The 18,895-nt window shown below is 36.1% G+C and overlaps 1 protein-coding gene across 1 annotated transcript in view; it reads right to left on the bottom strand.

Moving 5' to 3' along the window:
- hectd4 (HECT domain E3 ubiquitin protein ligase 4) overlaps positions 1-18,895 on the bottom strand; it is a gene marked incomplete at its 3' end in the record, with an annotated part of 79,719 nt that overhangs the window by 20,297 nt on the left and 40,527 nt on the right. Inside the window, exons 37-56 of the mRNA XM_079436454.1 lie at positions 18,187-18,376; positions 18,011-18,092; positions 17,727-17,929; positions 17,084-17,219; positions 16,775-16,957; positions 14,635-14,799; positions 12,845-13,014; positions 12,049-12,164; positions 10,443-10,546; positions 10,061-10,222; positions 8,751-8,899; positions 7,480-7,559; positions 6,182-6,345; positions 5,234-5,471; positions 4,371-4,507; positions 4,146-4,272; positions 2,741-2,878; positions 2,408-2,544; positions 1,365-1,525; positions 375-556 (exon numbers count right to left, since the gene is read on the bottom strand). Of these exons, the coding sequence (XP_079292580.1) occupies positions 375-556; positions 1,365-1,525; positions 2,408-2,544; positions 2,741-2,878; positions 4,146-4,272; positions 4,371-4,507; positions 5,234-5,471; positions 6,182-6,345; positions 7,480-7,559; positions 8,751-8,899; positions 10,061-10,222; positions 10,443-10,546; positions 12,049-12,164; positions 12,845-13,014; positions 14,635-14,799; positions 16,775-16,957; positions 17,084-17,219; positions 17,727-17,929; positions 18,011-18,092; positions 18,187-18,376 (3,024 nt within the window). The remainder of the gene's footprint in view (positions 1-374; positions 557-1,364; positions 1,526-2,407; positions 2,545-2,740; positions 2,879-4,145; positions 4,273-4,370; positions 4,508-5,233; positions 5,472-6,181; positions 6,346-7,479; positions 7,560-8,750; positions 8,900-10,060; positions 10,223-10,442; positions 10,547-12,048; positions 12,165-12,844; positions 13,015-14,634; positions 14,800-16,774; positions 16,958-17,083; positions 17,220-17,726; positions 17,930-18,010; positions 18,093-18,186; positions 18,377-18,895) is intronic.

Below are 18,895 nucleotides of genomic sequence, written 5' to 3'. Positions count from 1 at the left end.
CACCTTGATGATGGATTTGGACACCTGGATGATGGATGGATGTTTCTTACAAACACACAACTTTTCACTTCTCAACATGTTAACTGATGGACTGGAGTGTTGTGGATTATTGTGATGTTTTTATCAGCTGTTTGGACTCTCATTCTGACGGCACCCATTCACTGCAGAGCATCCATTACTGAGACACTGATGCAATGCTACATTTCTCCAAATCTGCTGAAGAAACTAACTTGTCTACATCTCGGATGGCCTGACATTTTCACCAAATTTTCATTTTTGGGTGAACTATTCCTTTAAAATGTAAAATGTAAATTTGGAAACTGGACCAAACAAGTTGGCTACCCATGCTCCTTAAATTATTTGTATGACATCACCTGGCAGAGGCGGAGCCAGAAGCTGATTGGACAAGAGCTGCAGGTGCTCAAGTGTGATGTCTCGCACGGCAGGGATGTGGAAGAGACGTGTGAATGTGTGAGGGCTCTTGGGAGCAAAGATGTTGAGCAATGCCATGCGGCAGTACAGACGCGCCAGAGCACTTTCACAGCGCAGCAGCTCCCTGAAACACACATACACACGCAGTACTGAATGTTACTGAAATATGGTGTTTAACTCTTTCCCTGCCGAAGAGACTTCTTTCAAAAACATATTAATTATTCCAAACGTTTGGCCGATACCGTTTCTCTTTCCCTGCCAGCGTTCTTGAAAAAAGTTGCCAGCCACTGCCAGCGTTTTTGCTGAATTTCACAAAAATTTCATGGCCCCCAGAATATTTTGTTGTATGAACATGTATCTGAACATGTAATACATCAAAATAAAGATCAGACCCTCTATTTTAAACAAAAAAAATCTGTTTTATTCTCGCTTCAAGCATTGTTTTTTATCAACATTTGAATGTAGGTAGGTTTCATAAAAAAAAGCTACATTTTGAGCAAAAAGCTGAGAAAAATCGCATTTTTATCAAATACTATATCTGGATCATATTCAGTGCTATTATCAAAGCAAAGATGCAGTAGATGGCTTCCATCAGCACCCCTAAAGCTTGCACAGGCCTTTACCACTTCCTGGATTGACATTTCACTCTGTAATATTAGCCAGTTTTCATTTATATGCAGTTAGTGCTGATGAGCGCATTATTTTTCATATGCATATGCATACATATGAGATCTTCTGCTTCTTCCTGGTCTGTGTTTTTGATCGGCACTTTCTAGACTCATTCAGGAGATGCGTAATAGCGCCCCCTAGCAGTGAAAACACAGAAACCCGGAAAATTCCGTGCTTGGCGGGGAAAGAGCTAAAATAACTTTTTCAGTGAAAACCTGATATTTTTGAATTGACAATAAGAAATGTGTCTATAAATGCATTACCGGTGAATCTGGATGTTGCTGCTGTCTAGAGACACCAGGCCGTTTGCTGCAGCCCTGCGGGATCCTGCCGGCGGCCGCTCCAGCATCTCAATGGGGTACCAGTACCGAACTAACACCCCCTCACTGCGGAGATACGTCTCCACCTGCACCAGCTCACTGGCCTGAATACACACAAATCAAGTTTCAGATCAAGTTGTGTTTGAAACAGGTGCATTTAAAAGAGGCTAAAAGGCTGTGGATGTAATGAGTATCCCAGCCTGCAAAGAACATGTGTGGACCATTTCAATATTGTGGAAAAAAAAATTGCAATAATACTTTATTTTCAAATATATTTCATTTATTTATTTTTATCCTGGTAAAATCAGACTTTTGCTAAAAATATTTTTGCTGATCAAAATTGCAAAAACATAATAAAAAATGTATAATTGATAAATGAATAATAATTAATAAACCAAAGGCATACAAGAGTCAATCGTCATGAATATGCTAAAATTATTTAAATAAACTTAATTTTAAAATATAATTAAAAAAAAATTTGTGAATGTGAAATTACAAATTTCTGTGAACTTACTATTATTATTTTTATCATCATCATCATTATTTAATCTCACAGCCTGCAAAGAACATGTCTGGACTATTTCAATGTTACAAAAAATATTTTATTTGTTTAAAATTATGTTGTTTAAAATCGGAAGTATTTCATATTATTTTCATTAAATCATGAGAATACTGTACAGAATTATGCTGATTTTATTAGAAAAAAAAATTTGTCAAATCCGGATGATTCTCATTATACCATAATATTATCAAAATAAAAAATTAACAAAATAGATTAAATAAATTATATAAAAAAAAACAAAAACAAATAAAAAACACGAAGGTGCATAGAATCAATTGTCATAAATATGCAAAAAGTATTTATAACTACAACTATAACTACAATTTATATAATAAAGTTACATATTTTTCTTTTTTGTGAAATTTCGACTGTTTGTGGGGTTTCTTTTTTGCCTATGCTGATGTGTTTGGAGGCAGATACTCACAGAGTCGACATCGAGCACGACCCCATGCAGGCCGAAGGTCTTCAGCATGCCCCGGATGGCAAACTTGGGCAAGGCTGTGCCGCCTGTGCTGCTGCTGGTGTTGTTTCCCTCCGGGCAGCGGATGCCCACTGTCAAACCTGAGAGAAAAACAGTGACACGGTTTACCTGTTACCGTAGCAGAAATGCTGAATTGTAATTTATTTAAGCTTCATTTACAAGTAACTCAAAATGCTAAAAGCTGACTAAACTGGTGAAAACTTGCAGTGCTAATGTGTGATTTAAACAACACAGGAAAGTGCAGAGAATCTCAGACAATGTGTGTTTCGCTCAGACCTTTGCGGACTTTATCAATGGTGAACTTGTTAGCTTCATCTTTGATGTCCTCGATGGTTGGGAGGTAGAGGTCACGAGGAATACCTCCATTCTCTTCATACAGGAACTCAACAGTCTGACGAGCAATATCCACCATTCCTGTCCGATTAAACAGCATTATTCATATTAGACACATGCAGAAAGCCTCAAAGAAAAGATGTGAAAGTGAACTTGTAGTGTACTTCAAGTGTATATTAAAAAAAAAAAAAACTGTACCTGCAGATCATATAATATTAATGAAATAAAAGGCCACTTAAGAGACACTTTCATGACTGTCTCGTATCACACTTAAGTACACTTTTAAAATATGCATTTGATAATAATGTCAAAAGTTTTACTATAAAGTACATTTTAAAACATTGTAATTATCAAGTACACGTATTTTGATGTGTTGACTAATACACTAAAGCACATGTTCTTGATTATCATTTTAACTGTACTGTTATTTAATATTACAGCTAATATAGTTTAAATGGACTAAACTGCAACTTCATCATCACAAATCATTTAAAATACATGAGACAAGTTTCAATAGAAATTACATTAAAGGATATTTTAGTTTACCATAAATGCTTGTCAGTGCATTCAGCAGTACTTTAACCATATTCTAAAGAAAATAGATGTAATTATGAAACAAAAGTGTCCTCCAAAAGTCTTGGAACAGTAAAGACAAAATTGAGAGCTAGAGCTCTAATTGACTTCCTCTTTTCTTTTAGCATCCAAATTGCTTGCTTTTCTCTCAAAGTCAGCTCCCTCATCTTCATCCTGGTTTGTGTGTGTCATCATCGAATGCAAGATTCAGAATACAGAAGTAATGGATATAACTGATACGACACATTCCCTGCTTTTAATATCTGAAGAATTAATGCAACAGGACACAGCTGATCACTTAGAAAGACCTGAGAGGCAACTGCTCCAATACTTATGCTCTCATCAGATAGAGATGAAACTATAAAAGTGCTGAACTTCTTAGCTGGTAAAGCATCTATTGAATCACCCAATAATAAAATGTGACATTCTGTAGTTTTGTCTCATATTCATCTTTTAATCATATTTGTTAATGTCTTGACTCCACAGCCAACAGAGCAATTTTGTCTTTACTGTTCCAGTACTTATGAAGGGCACTGTACATCTAAAGATGTACTAAAGTCCTACTTTAGTGGGTCAAAAAGCACTTTAAAATTCAGCCAAATGCATTTTACATAATTTTAAATTAAAACATTTTCAATCTATTGCAATTAGATGTCTGAAAACATTACATTCAGTTTGCATTCAGTATATTCTTTTAAAGTACATAATATGCACTCTTTTTAAAGTGCAAAATGTCTTTAGCCATTGCAAATAAACAGAGACAGTGGTCATTCACCCAGCTGAAGGGCTCCTTTGATCTGGTCGAGGCCGGACTTCCTCTCTGCCTCGTTCCTGAAACGACGGCGAATGGTTGGAAAGACTTTGGTTTCCCATGCTTTCACCAGCAAAGCATAATGATCCTCCTTCACAAAGAGAAGGCAAGAGTCACTGTGTTAGGGGTGTATAATGTATATAAATGGCTTGTGAGGAAGTTAAGGGTGTAGTTATGAGCTCTTCATACCCTAGGAATATCTTCATCATCTTCATCATCACTCTCGTCATCTGCAATCGGTGGCAGATGAGCGTTTGGCCCCGAGACGACCAGATTCTCATAACTCAGTTCAACCTTGTAGTGACAAGAGGCATCACTATTGTACTCTGAGAACAAAACAAAATGATAAGAAGGTTTAACCCACATGAACTGCATTTAAATCACATCTGCCTTACTGATTCAGTCAGATCATTCATTTTATTCTGTAGGAGGAGGGGACATTCATACCAAAAGTTAGTTAAGAAAGTTTTTGAAAGAAGACACATTAAATTGATCAAAAGTGACAGTGAAGACATTTATGATGTTGCTTTATATGATTTCAAATAAATGCTGTTCTTTTGAACTTTCATTCATCTGTGATTGAATCCTGAAAGATAAAAAGTTTCCACTTTCCACAGTTTCAACAAAAGTTTTAATAATCAGGAATGTTTGTTGAGCAGTAAATCAGTATATTAGCATGATTTCTGAAGGATCATGTGACACTAAAGACTGGAGGAATGATGCTTTGATCACAGGCCTTTACCACTTCCTGGATTGACATTTCACTCTGTAACATTAGCCAGTTTTCATTTATATGCAGTTAGTGCTGATGAGCGCATTATTTTTCATATGCATATGTATACATATGAGATCGCTGGTTTCTGCATCTTCCTGGTCTGTGTTTTTGATCGGCACTTTCTAGACTCATTCAGGAGATGCGTAATAGCGCCCCCTAGCAGTGAAAACACAGAAACCCAGAAATTTCCGTGCTTGGTGGGGAAAGAGTTAATGCACACAGCTCTTTTGATCTGAAACTATAAGTTAATATTCTGGATTCAGCGGAGTGGACTGACGTTGCTGTGCTGTGACGACCTCGGCGATGCGACACGGGGGACCGTGAGACCCGGAGTCAGACGCCACGCTCGTGCCGGCGTCATTGTCGCTGTCAGAGGCCATGGCGAAGGGCAGAGCCTCGAAGTTGGCGCTGATCTCCTCTGAGAGGTCCATGCAGAGATCGGCAGCGTTTCGGTGAGCCTGTCCCTCTGCGTACGCAAACAACCGGCAGCCGAAGTTTGCGTGAATCTTCGTACTCTGAAAAAGAGAATTACGAGGAACAATTAAAGATGTTTATAAAGCAGGACTAAAGGGCAAATAATGAAACCAGTGTGCAATAAAAACCCAGACAATTACATAAGCACATTTTTAGATGCTTAAACCACCCATAAAAATGGACGTCACTGAATATCCCAGAACCCAGGAAAATACATAATACTGATAAATAGTTATGACGCATTATATCTCATCAGGTGCCCGTCAGTCTTTATTCACACTCTGCAAACTGACATGTATTACTTATTTGTCTTTTTAACATCTTTTTGTTCCATATTTCATTTTCCATCTAATTTATAATCTCTCCTTTTTATTGATTAGCTGTATTGGGTATAACAGCCAATGTTGTTATTCTTAATGAAATTGTTTTTAATTGAAATAAAGCTGAAATACAATAAAATAAAATGTAAATATTTGTTGAGTTACATTTAAAAATGTAAATATTTGAAATGTTGCCTTGGCAACTAACTGAAATAAAATAAAATTACTAAAATTAAAATGAAGACTGAAAATATACAAGTTAATTCAAAATATTAATAAATACCATAACAGTATACAAATAAAACTAAAATAACATTGAAAACAACATATCCAGCAACACCACTTTCAGGGGCTTGTTTTCCTCCCAAGCATATCCATTTTAACCTATAATTGATTTATTAATCCTCATTATTTATCTTTTGAGTGCAAACCTTCTTCTGAATGTGGACTACAGGCCACATGCCTCCGGCCACGTCCTCCAGGTAAGGAGCGAGACGCTGACCGCAGTAGGTGAAGTACACTCTTCCTTTAGGAGGCTGTCCGGGTGGAGGAGGAGTGCCTTCCAAACGCTCCCAACCGATGCCTGCAACATCACCTGTGTCAAAACACACCACAAACCATCACCAGAGCAGCTCCAGAATTACACATGAACAACAAAACTTGTGATTGATCAGAAACGGTGGCCTTTGTCAAATGTTTGCCTACCAGCACTGGGGAGTAAGTTACTAAATGTGACCCTGGAGCACAAAACCAGTCTCAAGTCGCTGGGTATATTTGTAGCAATAGCCAACAATACACTGTATGGGTCACAATTACAGATTTTTATTTTATGCCAAAAATCATTAGGATATTAAGTAAAGATCGTTCCATGAAGAAATGTAGTAAAATCGAAAAATGGACCCTTACGGCTGGTTTTGTGCTCCAGGGTCACATATGTAGAAACCCTACTAACTTTACATATTCTATTACATAAACAGCACAGCTTTTTCTGTTACAAGATGCTTTTTCCAACAAGTATTGGCATGTTTTTGTACATTGGTTTTTACTGCAAAATTGATTTTCTTCTTCAGTATTTTTGTCTTGTTTTCCAATCAAGATGTGTTTATTTGAGAAGCAAAATGGCATATTATATTGAGACTTATTTTAATATAATGCATCAAAATTAAGCAGATTTATGATTAAAATAAGAAAAAAATATCTGTTAATGGGACAAGAAATATAAACTTAATTCAAACATAAATTTTACTTACACCAGTGGCAGATTATTTTTTCTTTTTTTTCCTTCTTTTTTTTTACTTAATTTTAATACCGTCTCACTTAATTTTTTATATTATTTATTTATTTATGTACACTTATTTATTTGTAAAAATTTAATTTACATTTAGTCATTTAGCAGATGCTCCGAAGCGAATTATAAATGAGGACAACTGAAGCAATCAAAATCAACAAAAGACCAATGATATGCAAGTGCTATAACAAGTCTCAGTTAGCCTAATGCAAAACATGTAGCTAGTGTTAGAAGCCTTTTTTTGCTTTTTGTTAACTGTATAATAAATAAAAAAGAAAACCGATAGAATACAAAAAGAACAGAGAAGCTAGTACAGAACAATCCCTTTAAATGTGCTTTAACAGCTTCAAAAGTTGCTTTCCCAACAGTTGGCTTGAACAATATAATGTGCTTGTAGTTGATGGCTGAATGCTCAAATGAATAAAAGCCGTCCTGTCTCACCAGGAAGTAGAGCCACGTCTAGTCTCACACTCTTCCACTGCAGCAAACTGGAGCCGTTATAGTGTACCGCCCTCCCATTACTGAGCGGGAGAGAAACAACAAGAACGACACAAAGAAGAGAGTTAGGATGGGAAGCAGAAAAGAGTCCAGTGAACCATACAGCACTACATGTGCCAGAAACTTGTGTTTGGTTTGCTAACAATCTTAAATTTGATAAGCAGATAAGTGCTGTGGTCAAGTCCTGTTTTTATCATCTTGGTCTCTTGACGAAGGTGAAGCCATTTTTGTCTCTAAAGAAGTTTGAAATGGTTATGCATGCTCTTGTAATATCTCGATGTTCCTCAGTCATGTGTTTCACTTTTGTGGGAAGTGCAAACATGAGCATTTGAACATTGCACTGGCTGCAAAGTCATATATCGAATCAATTTTTAAAATTTTACCGTTCGTCTATAAATCTCTCCATAATCTGATTTGTTGCATTCATACACTCAGTCAAAATCACTCAGATCTGCTGATTCTGGTTTATTGCAAGTTCCTAGGGCAAGACTCAAAAACAAGGGTGATTGTGCTTTTTCTGTTGTTGGCCCTAAATTGTGGAATAATCTCCCAGTTCATATCAGATCTGCCTCAACTTCATCTATTTTTAAGTCTACTCTTAAAACGTATTTGTGACCCTGGAGCACAAAACCAGTCATAAGGGTCCATTTTTTCCAAATTGAGATTTATACAACATCTGAAAGCTGTGGTTTGTAAGGATCAGACAATATTTGGCTGAGATACAACTATTTGAAAATCTGCAATCTGAGGGTGCAAAATACTGAGAAAATCTCCTTTAAAGTTGTCCAAATGAAGTTCTTAGCAATGCATATTACTAATCAAAAATGAAGTTTTGATATATTTACGGTAGGACATTTACAAAATATCTTCATGGAACATGATCTTAATATAAATTTGGCATAAAAGAAAATGGATAATTTTGACCCATACAATGTATTGTTGGCTATTGCTACAAATATACCTGTGCTACTGATTTTGTGCTCCAGGCTCACATTTCTTCTCCATGGCATCAATATTTCTTGACTTGCTGCGCAATGATTCTCTGTTTAGGTGAACCTCATCCATTTTACAGTATGTGTGTTTTATAGTTTGTTTTATTGTTTATAATCTTTTATTTTGCATGCTCTGTGCAGCACTTTGGGTGACTTCGGGTGTTTTGAAATGTGCTTTATAAATAAACATTGTATTGCATGTTAAATGGAGCGGGTCAGTACTTGTGGAATAGACAGGTGCCCACAGGACTGGTCCAGGCGCCGTCTCGCTTCTCGGCCTCCGGGGAGAAACCAAACGACACTATAGGGCCGCTGTCATCCTCTGAGTCTCCGAAAGAAACAACCTCGATCTCCCAGTAAAAGGAGGGGGCCTGGAAACCAGAAACAGATTAGAGATAGATATACACTACTCTTATTGGCTATACACTAGCGTACACTTCTGCTCACCAAGGCTGCATTTATTTGATAAATTTTTTTTTTTTTTCAATTTAAAATAGCTGTTAAAATGTATTTATTTCTGTGATCTGCAGCTGTATTTTCAGCATCATTACTCCAGTCTTCAGTGTCACATGATCTTCAGAAATCATTCTAATATACTGATTTACTGCTCAGGAAACATTTCTGATTATTATCAATGTTGAAAACAGTTGTGCTGCACAATATTTTTGTGGAAACAGTGATACATTTTATTTTTCAGGATTCACAGATGAATAAAAAGTTCAAAAGAACAGCATTTATTTTTGTACCATTATAAATGCCTTTAATGTCACTTTTTATTAACGTAATGAGTCCTTGCCATGGTTATTATAGTGAACTAAAAGGAAAACCATAACAAATACTCGAGATAAGATAAACATTAACTGAAATTAAAAAAAACTAAAACAATTTCAGGTAGTTGCCATTAGGGCTGTAAAAATGGCTGAAGAACTAAATTAAAATTTTGTACTTAAATATTATCAATATTCAAATTATATTCAAATTTAAAAGGCATAATTTCAATTAGGGGGGAAAAAAAGCTTTGACGAATTGAGCAAAATATTACTAATGCACATTTTTTCAAAGCAATAAAATAACACGACTATCTTTGAAATAATTAAATTGCTTAAACAATTAGAAACAAAACAGCATCAAGTATGTATACAGTATAGTTTAATGCAAAGGACCGAAAACCAATCACAAAGAGTACTTTTATTCATTTAAAAACATGAGATGCAGCTGGATGGGGAAAATAAAGTCTCGAGACATGTCTTTTAATTAAAAGTTGAACTTACATTCATTTTACATGTTTTAACGTTTTTGCATTCGAACGTTTTAAATTCGATGAATATTCAAAATTCAAAAAAGCCCTAGTTGACATGGTCAGTTGTCTCATTTTCATGTAGTTTAAGCTGAAGTAATAAAATAACTCAAAGTAAATAAACCAAAAACTAAAACTACATAGACATTAAAAAAAATGATTAAAACATTTACTAAAATTAAAAGGAAACTAGAAAATATAAAACTGAAATCTAAAAAAAACAAACTGTGGTTACCTGGACAGGCACAGGTGAAGTGGCGTAGATGAACGTTCCTCTGGGAAGGCCTCCGCCTGCGCTCGGATCGGCCAGAAAGGTCACAGAGGTCAGGTGTGAGGAGAACATGCAGGCGCGCACCGGAGGGAAGACGCGCGACGGGCACCACGTGATTTCCTTGGGCTGCGGAGAGAGGAAGACATTGTGTTTGCTAAGCAAGGTATTATTAACAAAGCAGTTTCAGCCAATCAGAAGGCTTTGAGGTGCTTCATGTCTGCCAGTTGTTTTGTGTGTTTACAGGGCAGTCCATATATGGCAAGCAGGCATGTCAAGGAGAACTGACATGATAATATCACACAACTCTCGATCTCATTAACTGAAGCAGTAATGAGGCTCATCTCACCTGTCGTTGATCGGTTTGCACTGGAGGAGGTGGAGGACGAGCGCAGTCTCGATACAGCATCCGAACCCGCTCACACTGAGCCTCAACCATCACTAAACGCTCTCCTGCAAACACACACGGCCAGAGATGCCAATAAACGGAAGATATCACATGGCTTCAGAAGACCTGGAGGATGTACACTACCAGCCAAAAGTTTTTTAATGTTATTATTATCTTCTGCTCACAAAGCCTGAATTTATTTGATCCAAAGTACAGCAAAAACAGTTCAATTTTGAAATATGTTTTCCATTTAATATTCTGATTTGCTGCCCAAAAAACATTTATTATTGTTGTTATTATTGAGTTTGATGAATAGAAAGAAGAAGAATAGAAGAACAGCATCTTTTGTAACATTATAAATGTCTTTATAATCGCTTTTGATCAATTTAAAGCATCCTTGCTAAATAAAAGCATTAATTTCTATCATTTTAGAATCATTTTATCGTTATATTTGATTTTAGCTTAATTTTATTAACAAAAACTATTTTTAATCAGTTAACAAAATAACAACTGCTATAACACTGCTACTGAAGAGACATGATCACTTCATATGATAAACATTTAATTGAGGCTTTTATTCTTATATAAACATTGATCAAAGCACATCAAATATGGTAAACAGAAACTCAAACTCAAGAACCAACGAGGTTTGCTCTGCTAGTTAATGTATTGGTTAACACTTGACAATACGGTTACTCCAACAATACATTTATTACAGTATTTACTAATCTTTGTTACTCTTAGTTAATGAAAATACAGTCATTCACTGTTAGGCCATTCACAGCGCACTAACTAATGTTAACAAGCGCAAATTTTGATTTTAATAAAGTAAATACTGAAATTAACATTAGCTAAGATTAATAAATGCTGTAGAAGTATTATTCATTCTTAGTTTATGTTAACTAAAGTAGTGAACTAATATTAACTAATGAACCGTATTGAGCAGTCATGAGTAGCACAGGTATATTTGTAGCAATAGCCAACAATACACTGTATGGATCAAAATTATACATTTTTCTTTTATGCCAAAAATCATTAGGATATTAAGATCATGTTCCATGAAAATATTTAGCAAATGTCCTACTGTAAATATATCAAAACTTCATTTTTGATTAGTAATATGCATTGATAAGAACTTCATTTGAACAACTTTAAAGGAGATTTTCTCAATATTTTTTTGCACCCTCAGATTCCAGATTGTCAAATAGTTGTATCTCAGCCAAATATTGTCCGATCATAACAAACCATACATCAATGGAAAGATTATTTTCCCCAAATTTACCCTTATGACTGGTTTTGGGGTCTAGGGTTACAATTGTGATGTAAGATAATATTATTAAATTTACTATTATGGTTATATATAATTAAAATTAAATTTTTTATTAATTTTATACAAATTATATAAACTGTATTAAAAATATAAATTGATTATTTTTTAATTTATTAAAATAAATTTCATATTTTATTTTACGGTTACTGTTTTTGGATATATAAAAAAAAAAAAAAAAAAAAATCACATTGCATTGATGCTGCATTCGGGTTGAGATCATTTAGTGTGGGCTCTCACCAGGACTGCACTCCTGAGCGATCAGGTTGAGCACCTCCACTGCTGCCGGACACTGCTGAATGAACTCCTCACAGAACGAGCTGTCCTCCAGCAGCTGCGCCATCACCAAACACGCTCTGATCGAGTCAAACACGCACAATAAGCACCCCATATCCCAAACAGTACTGTACAATAGAGGTGTAACGGGACACGTATTCGTACCGAAATAAACATAAAAAAACCACGGAAAGACACCATTAAAACAGCTTGTAAACAAAATGTCACGTGGCATTTCAGTGTCCATTATTTGCTATAGAAATGAAGTCTAGAGAAGAGCATTTCATGAAATATTGACTATATATTTATTATATTTTACTTTACCTGTTAGTGAGGTCTTCATTATTTAATACGTTTAAATAAATCTGTTATGAAAGAAGTTGTGACAGCCACTCTGTAACTTATTATATTTTAACAACAAATAGAAATTGTATAATTTAGAAGTTAATTTAAAAACAATTTACATGTTTGCATTAATTTTTTTAATTTGAGTGCTGATTATTAAAGTTAAAAATAAATAGTAATTGAATTTAAGTTTGGGCTCTGTTGTTAATTGTAACCTTATAGTGATATAAAAGGGCTCCCTATAGTTTAGAGCAGAAGCTGAGGGAGCCATACCGAAACCATACTGAACCGTGACGTCAAAACTGAGGTATGCACTCAACTGTCATGTTTGTGTACCGTTACACCCCTACTGTACAATAATGCACAAACAAGAAGAGCAGCAATTCATATATTCCTGGTGCACTGAGGGTCTGACCTGGTTCTGATCTCGGCCAGAAGACGCACCACAGCCATCACAGGACTGGAGCCGTCTCCAGACGCAGGCAGGGACGTGTGGATGGACAGACTGCCCTCCTGCGGCAGCAGCATGGACTGCACAGCCTGAACAACCTTCTCTGTGATGGACAGCTTGTGCAGCGGCAGAGCCTGACCACAAACACACAGAGCTGCGTAAGAGACATGACATGACAGCAGATATCTGAGCTGCTTCACACGTCGCTTCAAAAGTCCACAGGCAAAGACAAGTTTATTCACATCTCAAAGTGGAAATTCAAAGTGTTGCATTTCTTTCTTGCAGCAATTTAGTCAGCTCAATGGTAAGTAAACAGTGGGTTGCTACTTTATATTTACAAAACGGGGCATGTTTTTTAACTAACTAACTAACTAGTTAAGATGATTCCACATTATTAATCAAAGTAATTTGATTCCAATAAAAAAAGAAATGAACATCATGATGGAAAGCTTGTTTGCAAAAAAAATTCTGTCATGGTTAAAAAAAAAAAAATACAATTAAAAATACAACATTTATTTAAAAAAAAAAGCGTTAATTAAAATAAGGCTGAAATTAAATGAGTTTAAAAGTTTAACCTGAAGTACAAAAATGACTAAAACTTAAAGAGCACACTTTCATATGCATCTTAACATACTTAAGTATACTTGTAAAAAGTGCATTGTATTATAATGATTTAAAATGTTCTTTTGAAGCAACTCTTTTAATTTGACAGCCAGTTTTAATAATCTTTTGTCATGTTTTAACGAAGTACACTTTGTTTTGATGTGATGACCAACATAATAAGCAAACAAAGTACTTGATTATCAGTTTTAACTGTTGTTTGATATTAAAATTTAAAGTTAATATATTGTACTAAATTGCAACTTCATTACAAATATGAAATTACAAATTTATTTTAAAGGGGTCATATGATGCGATTTCAAGTTTTCCTTTCTCTCTGGAGTGTTACAAGCTGTTTGTGCATAGATGAGATCCCTGAAGTTGCAAAGACTAAAGTCTCAAAACCTTAAGTTAAGACTCTGCCACGCCCCCCTAAAACCGCTCGTTTAAACATGCAAGATTTGGAAATATTTGCATAATGCCGCCCAAATGCAAACACATATGAGCATCATCACTGTGTCTGTCACGCGACTCTGTTCCCCTCTCGGGCTTGAACTGATGGTAAAAGGACATTATTTACTGTCTTTCTTTACTATAATTTTGAAAGCTGAAGCTCACGATTATGGAAAGGGGCGTTACATTTCCGACGCAACTTGTGGTGTTCGGCCAATCACAATGCACTGTGCCAGTTGGCCAATCAGAGCAGACTGCACTTGTCGGAAGGAGGGGCTTTGAAGAAAACAAAGCGTTTGAGAGAGGCGGGGCATAGAGGACTTACAAAAATGTTAGCTAACTGTATTTAACCTCAATTTAAATTATAATACATTTTCATTTAACAGCAATTAATATGCAATTAAGTGTCAAAAAACATTACATTTAGTTCACACTCAAGGAAATTATTTTCAAGTGTATTATTTCCGTTACAAGTTCTCTTCTTAAAAGTATGCTAGACTGTACTTTATTTTCACAAGGGAATAACTAGTGTTATGTGTAAAGCCCCACCATCTATGTCACACAGTTGAAATGGAAGAGCCAGATAACAATGGGCAGTTAAACTATGACCTGAAAACATTTTCATTGTTCAAAGCAAAGGTAAACAGCAATGCTAAATATACGAAATTCTGCAATTTTACAGAGGTTTAAGGTGTGATTACCTCAGAGTGAGGGGTGCAGAGGCGGGATATGGGTACGGTGAGGATGTCCGACGCTTTGCTGGTGCGCCGGTACTCGCAGGAAGGAAACTTGACCGTGGCGATTCCCTCCTGCTCATTAATGGAAATGACGACCCCAACACTGTCCAACACACCTTTACCCACCACCTGCCATCGAGAACATGCATGGACAAACACTTCAGCAAGACACTAGTACACCTGAAATAATTCATCTGCTAAAAACGTACGTCATCTGCTAAACCATGCATGTATATTTGCACTACAAGTCAAAAGATTTTAAAAAGTAAGATGTTTTTTAAAGAAATCTCTTCTGGTCACCAAGCCTGCATTTATTTGGTCCAAAATACAGCAAAAGCAGTAATATTGTGAAATATTTTTCCTATTTAAAATAACTGTTTTATATTTTAATATATTTTAAAATATAATTTATCAAAGCTGTATTTTCAGCATCATTACTCCAGTCTTCAGTGCCACATGATCCTTCAGAAATCATTCTAATATACTGATTTACTGTTCAAAATTTGTTATTATTATTATTATTATTAGGGCTGCCCTCGACTAAAGATTTTTCTGGTCGACTAGTAGAGGTTCATTTGAAACATTAGTCGACTAATCACACATTTATTAATAAAACATTTAAATCATAATAATGAGCCTTTAATTGCCTACTAAGCGCCCAAACGCACACATAAAGCTTGCCACGGCACACTGTCAGAAGTAATGATTATGAATGTGTCAGGGAAAAACAGGCTGCATTAACATTTGAATAATTCACAATGCTTTCTTTGTTCTCTGTTTAAGAGATGAAGTCGGACGACACTGACTCGTCATCTCCGTAGTAGTGAAGGTTTCATACGGATTTACAAGATTTGACAATATTTGTTTTCCATTTGAATGGGTTCATTTGAAAGTAGACATTTCACTCCCTATAGATATATATTTTTTCTGTCTGTAAGGCAAGTATACACAGAGTTTCGAAGTTTCGCACTCAAGTTCACAGAGACTGAGACGGCAGAAAGCACATCCTGTTTGCTTTCATTATTTTACAAAAGCGCAGGGTTTTGTTGTTATTGTGAGTGCACACAAATACATGTAGATTTGAAAGATGTATTGCTCTCATCTCTCATGTATGACCAAAAATGCGGGAGTATTTTAAGAGCAAGTGAGCGCAGCGGCGCTGCAGTGAGCTACTGTTCATCTCCACACAAACACAATATAGCGCACGTCTCTAGGTTAACATTAGATTGAGCGGCCATGTAAAGTTGCTGCTACTTACATATTTCAGATGATAAGCCATATTTGAGGTTGATGAATGATAGGTGGGCGTTTGGATGTCCTGCCCGATGTACTGTATTACCATAGACCAGCCGTTAACGATCTGCATGACTTCACCAATGTGGATTTTTTTTTTTTTCGACTAAGCGACTAATAAAATTTTGGCCGACCAAGCCTCTTATGTTCGACTAACGGTTAGTCAACTATTAGGGGGGCAGCCCTAATTATTATCAATATTTAAAATAGTTAAGTATATATTTTTTCAGGATTCTTTGATGAATAGAAAGAAACAAAGATCAGCATTTATTTGAAGTTAAAAGCTTTTAACATACCATTCAAAAGCTTGGCGTCAGTAGAGTTTGTTTTTTTTGCGAAATAAATTATAGAACTTAATACTTTTGTTTATCAAGGACGCATTAAAATTATCAAAAGTGATGATAAAGACATTTTACAAAAGATTTCTATTTCAGATAAATGCTGTTCTTCTGAACTTTCTATTCATAATAGAAATCTGAAAAAAATTCTACTTGGCTGTTTTCAACATCATAATAATAAAACGTTTTTCTGAGCAGCAAATCAGTATATTAGAATGATTTCTGAAGATCATGTGACACTGAAGACTGGAGTAATGATGCTGAAAATACAGCTTTGATCACTGGAATAAATTACATTTTACAATATATTCAAATAGAAAACAGTTATTTTAAATAGTAAAAACATTTGACAATACTACTGATTTTACTGTACTTTGGATCAAATAAATGCAGGCTTTGTAAGAAGAAGAGAATTCTTAAAAAAAATAAAAATCTTACTGTTCAATGACTGCTAGTGTATCATAATGGCTCACCTGGACTTCAGAACCAATCTTGATGGTCTCCTTGAATCCTCCTAGAGCGCAGAGAGCCGCCACGGCCTGTCGGCCAATGGCCTGCAGCTTCGCTAACTTCCTGCCGCTGCTGTTGCCGCTCTCCAGAATACTCTCAGCGTACTTGCCTAACTGAGGGATGTACATCAAGGCCCTGGACAACACCTGAGAGAGAGGAGCATGGAGTGAGCAGAAAACACAAACTACACAGGGAGAATTCAACCATGTCTGTTTCTCTGAGCACTCAAGGAAGTATTTTTTTATTTTATTTTATGAAAGAGCGCAGCTCACCTTTTCTGCGGTGCTGGTCCATATTTGAGCCGTGTTGGATTCAGGTGCAGTCAGGAGACTGTGCAGCAGAGCGATGACCTCCGCAGCCATGCTGTTCGCCACGTGACCGCTGATGAAGGGCCGCACCGGATCTGAGCTGTGTGTCAAATCACAGGCTTTCAGGCATTTGTCCTTCCACAAATTCCTTGGAATCAGCAGCTGAAACCACTTTCTGATATTATATAGTAGAACTACATGTTGTTTAGGTAGCAATGCTCTTTGTATGGTATGTAAACTTTTGAACGGGGTAGTTTTTGATGAATTCAGTTATTATTTTGTCTTGTGGAGTATATATAAACATCTGTTATGTGAAAGTACTAAATAAAAGTAACATGGAATTATCATGATCCCTCTTATTTGGGTAAAATTATTAACATATTTGCATATTCTGCAAGGGGTGTGTAATCTTATGAGCACAACTGTAGGTAAGATGAAAATCAAAACTTTTTAGACAGTTCCCTTCAGATATAAAATGCCTCTAATTTGCATGAATTCACAGAATTTCAGTATCAGAGCAGCACATTTCACTGAAAGGCAATGAGTTTGCAGGTATGCAGCATATAAAGATGGAAGGCCTTATGAAGATGCAGTAAATTACTCTTACCGAGCCAGTTCAGCGTTCCTCTCTCTGCACACTGTAGACTGGGCGGTTTTCTTCTTGTCACCTGTGGTGGATATCCCAGCATTCTCCTGGCCCGTGCTCTCTATTGGGGGACCCACACTAACAATAAGCCCGGACTGAGCCCACTTATTGGCTTTCCGCAGAGCAGACGAAGCCTCCTCTGTAATAACCTCACAGCAGCCGCTCTGCAAAACACAGACGAACAGCATCTCACTCATCCAGCACTGCTTTCTGCTCAAAACCATCCACACTAAACCAGAGCTGACCTTCGTCATGTCCCGATCCATCTTCACCACCTTCTCCATGTTCGCTCCAGTGCCGAGGCGGAAGGGACGACCCTCTGAGCTGCTGCAAGGTGTCGCGCAAATACTGACATCAGTCATAACTTCTCCAATTTTGTGTCCGAATCCATGCGTTCAGTGAGCTGAATGTAGCGTTTTACCTGAGTAAGGGCTGAAGCACCTCATGGGACGACTGGTCTTCTCTTTTATGGATGAAAATGGAGAGCTTGCCATCCACGGCTTCGCCCTCCTCGCTAGCGTCTCTGTCGGTCTTAGTGCTGCTCTTCGGACAGGCCCGTGTCAGACTGGTGTCGGGCTCAGAGGCGCTGGGGGAGAGCAACGTCTGGCAACCTATATTAAAAACATAATAAAAATACAACATTTTAAATAAGTTATTAAAATATATTAAATAGTGCCTGAAAGTAAATTTAAATAATATAAACTAAGAAGTAGTGCCTGTAAAAAACAGTGCCTGTCAATTTGCAGTTTTCCTTGATGAAAATAGTCAGTAAGATTTTTTTTAATGCATTTTTTTTTAACGAAATCAATATTTTAATTTAGTAGCCAGAGTTACTTTAGTACCGCTGAGATATTATTACAGTTTTTTTTATATATTTTGCATTTTTTTTATTTTCTGGTTTTGAGTTTGAATCATTTTTTTGCATATTTTTGTTTGTTTCTTTGTTTAGTTTAGTTGTTTATTTTAGCAGATCAAGTTAAACTAAATAAAAATTAGAAATGTGCAATGAAAGCTGAAATAAAATAGTTTCAGGTTATTATATTTCATCTATTTTAAAGTAAAAAAAAAAATTTAAATAACAAATACATATTATATTTATATAATTTATATTTGAAAATAAAATGCATCAC

The sequence above is a fragment of the Barbus barbus genome (genome assembly GCF_936440315.1).
Source record: "Barbus barbus genome assembly, chromosome: 2".
Classification (NCBI taxonomy): Eukaryota; Metazoa; Chordata; class Actinopteri; order Cypriniformes; family Cyprinidae; genus Barbus; species Barbus barbus.
This window is presented reverse-complemented; position numbering and strand designations above follow the sequence as displayed.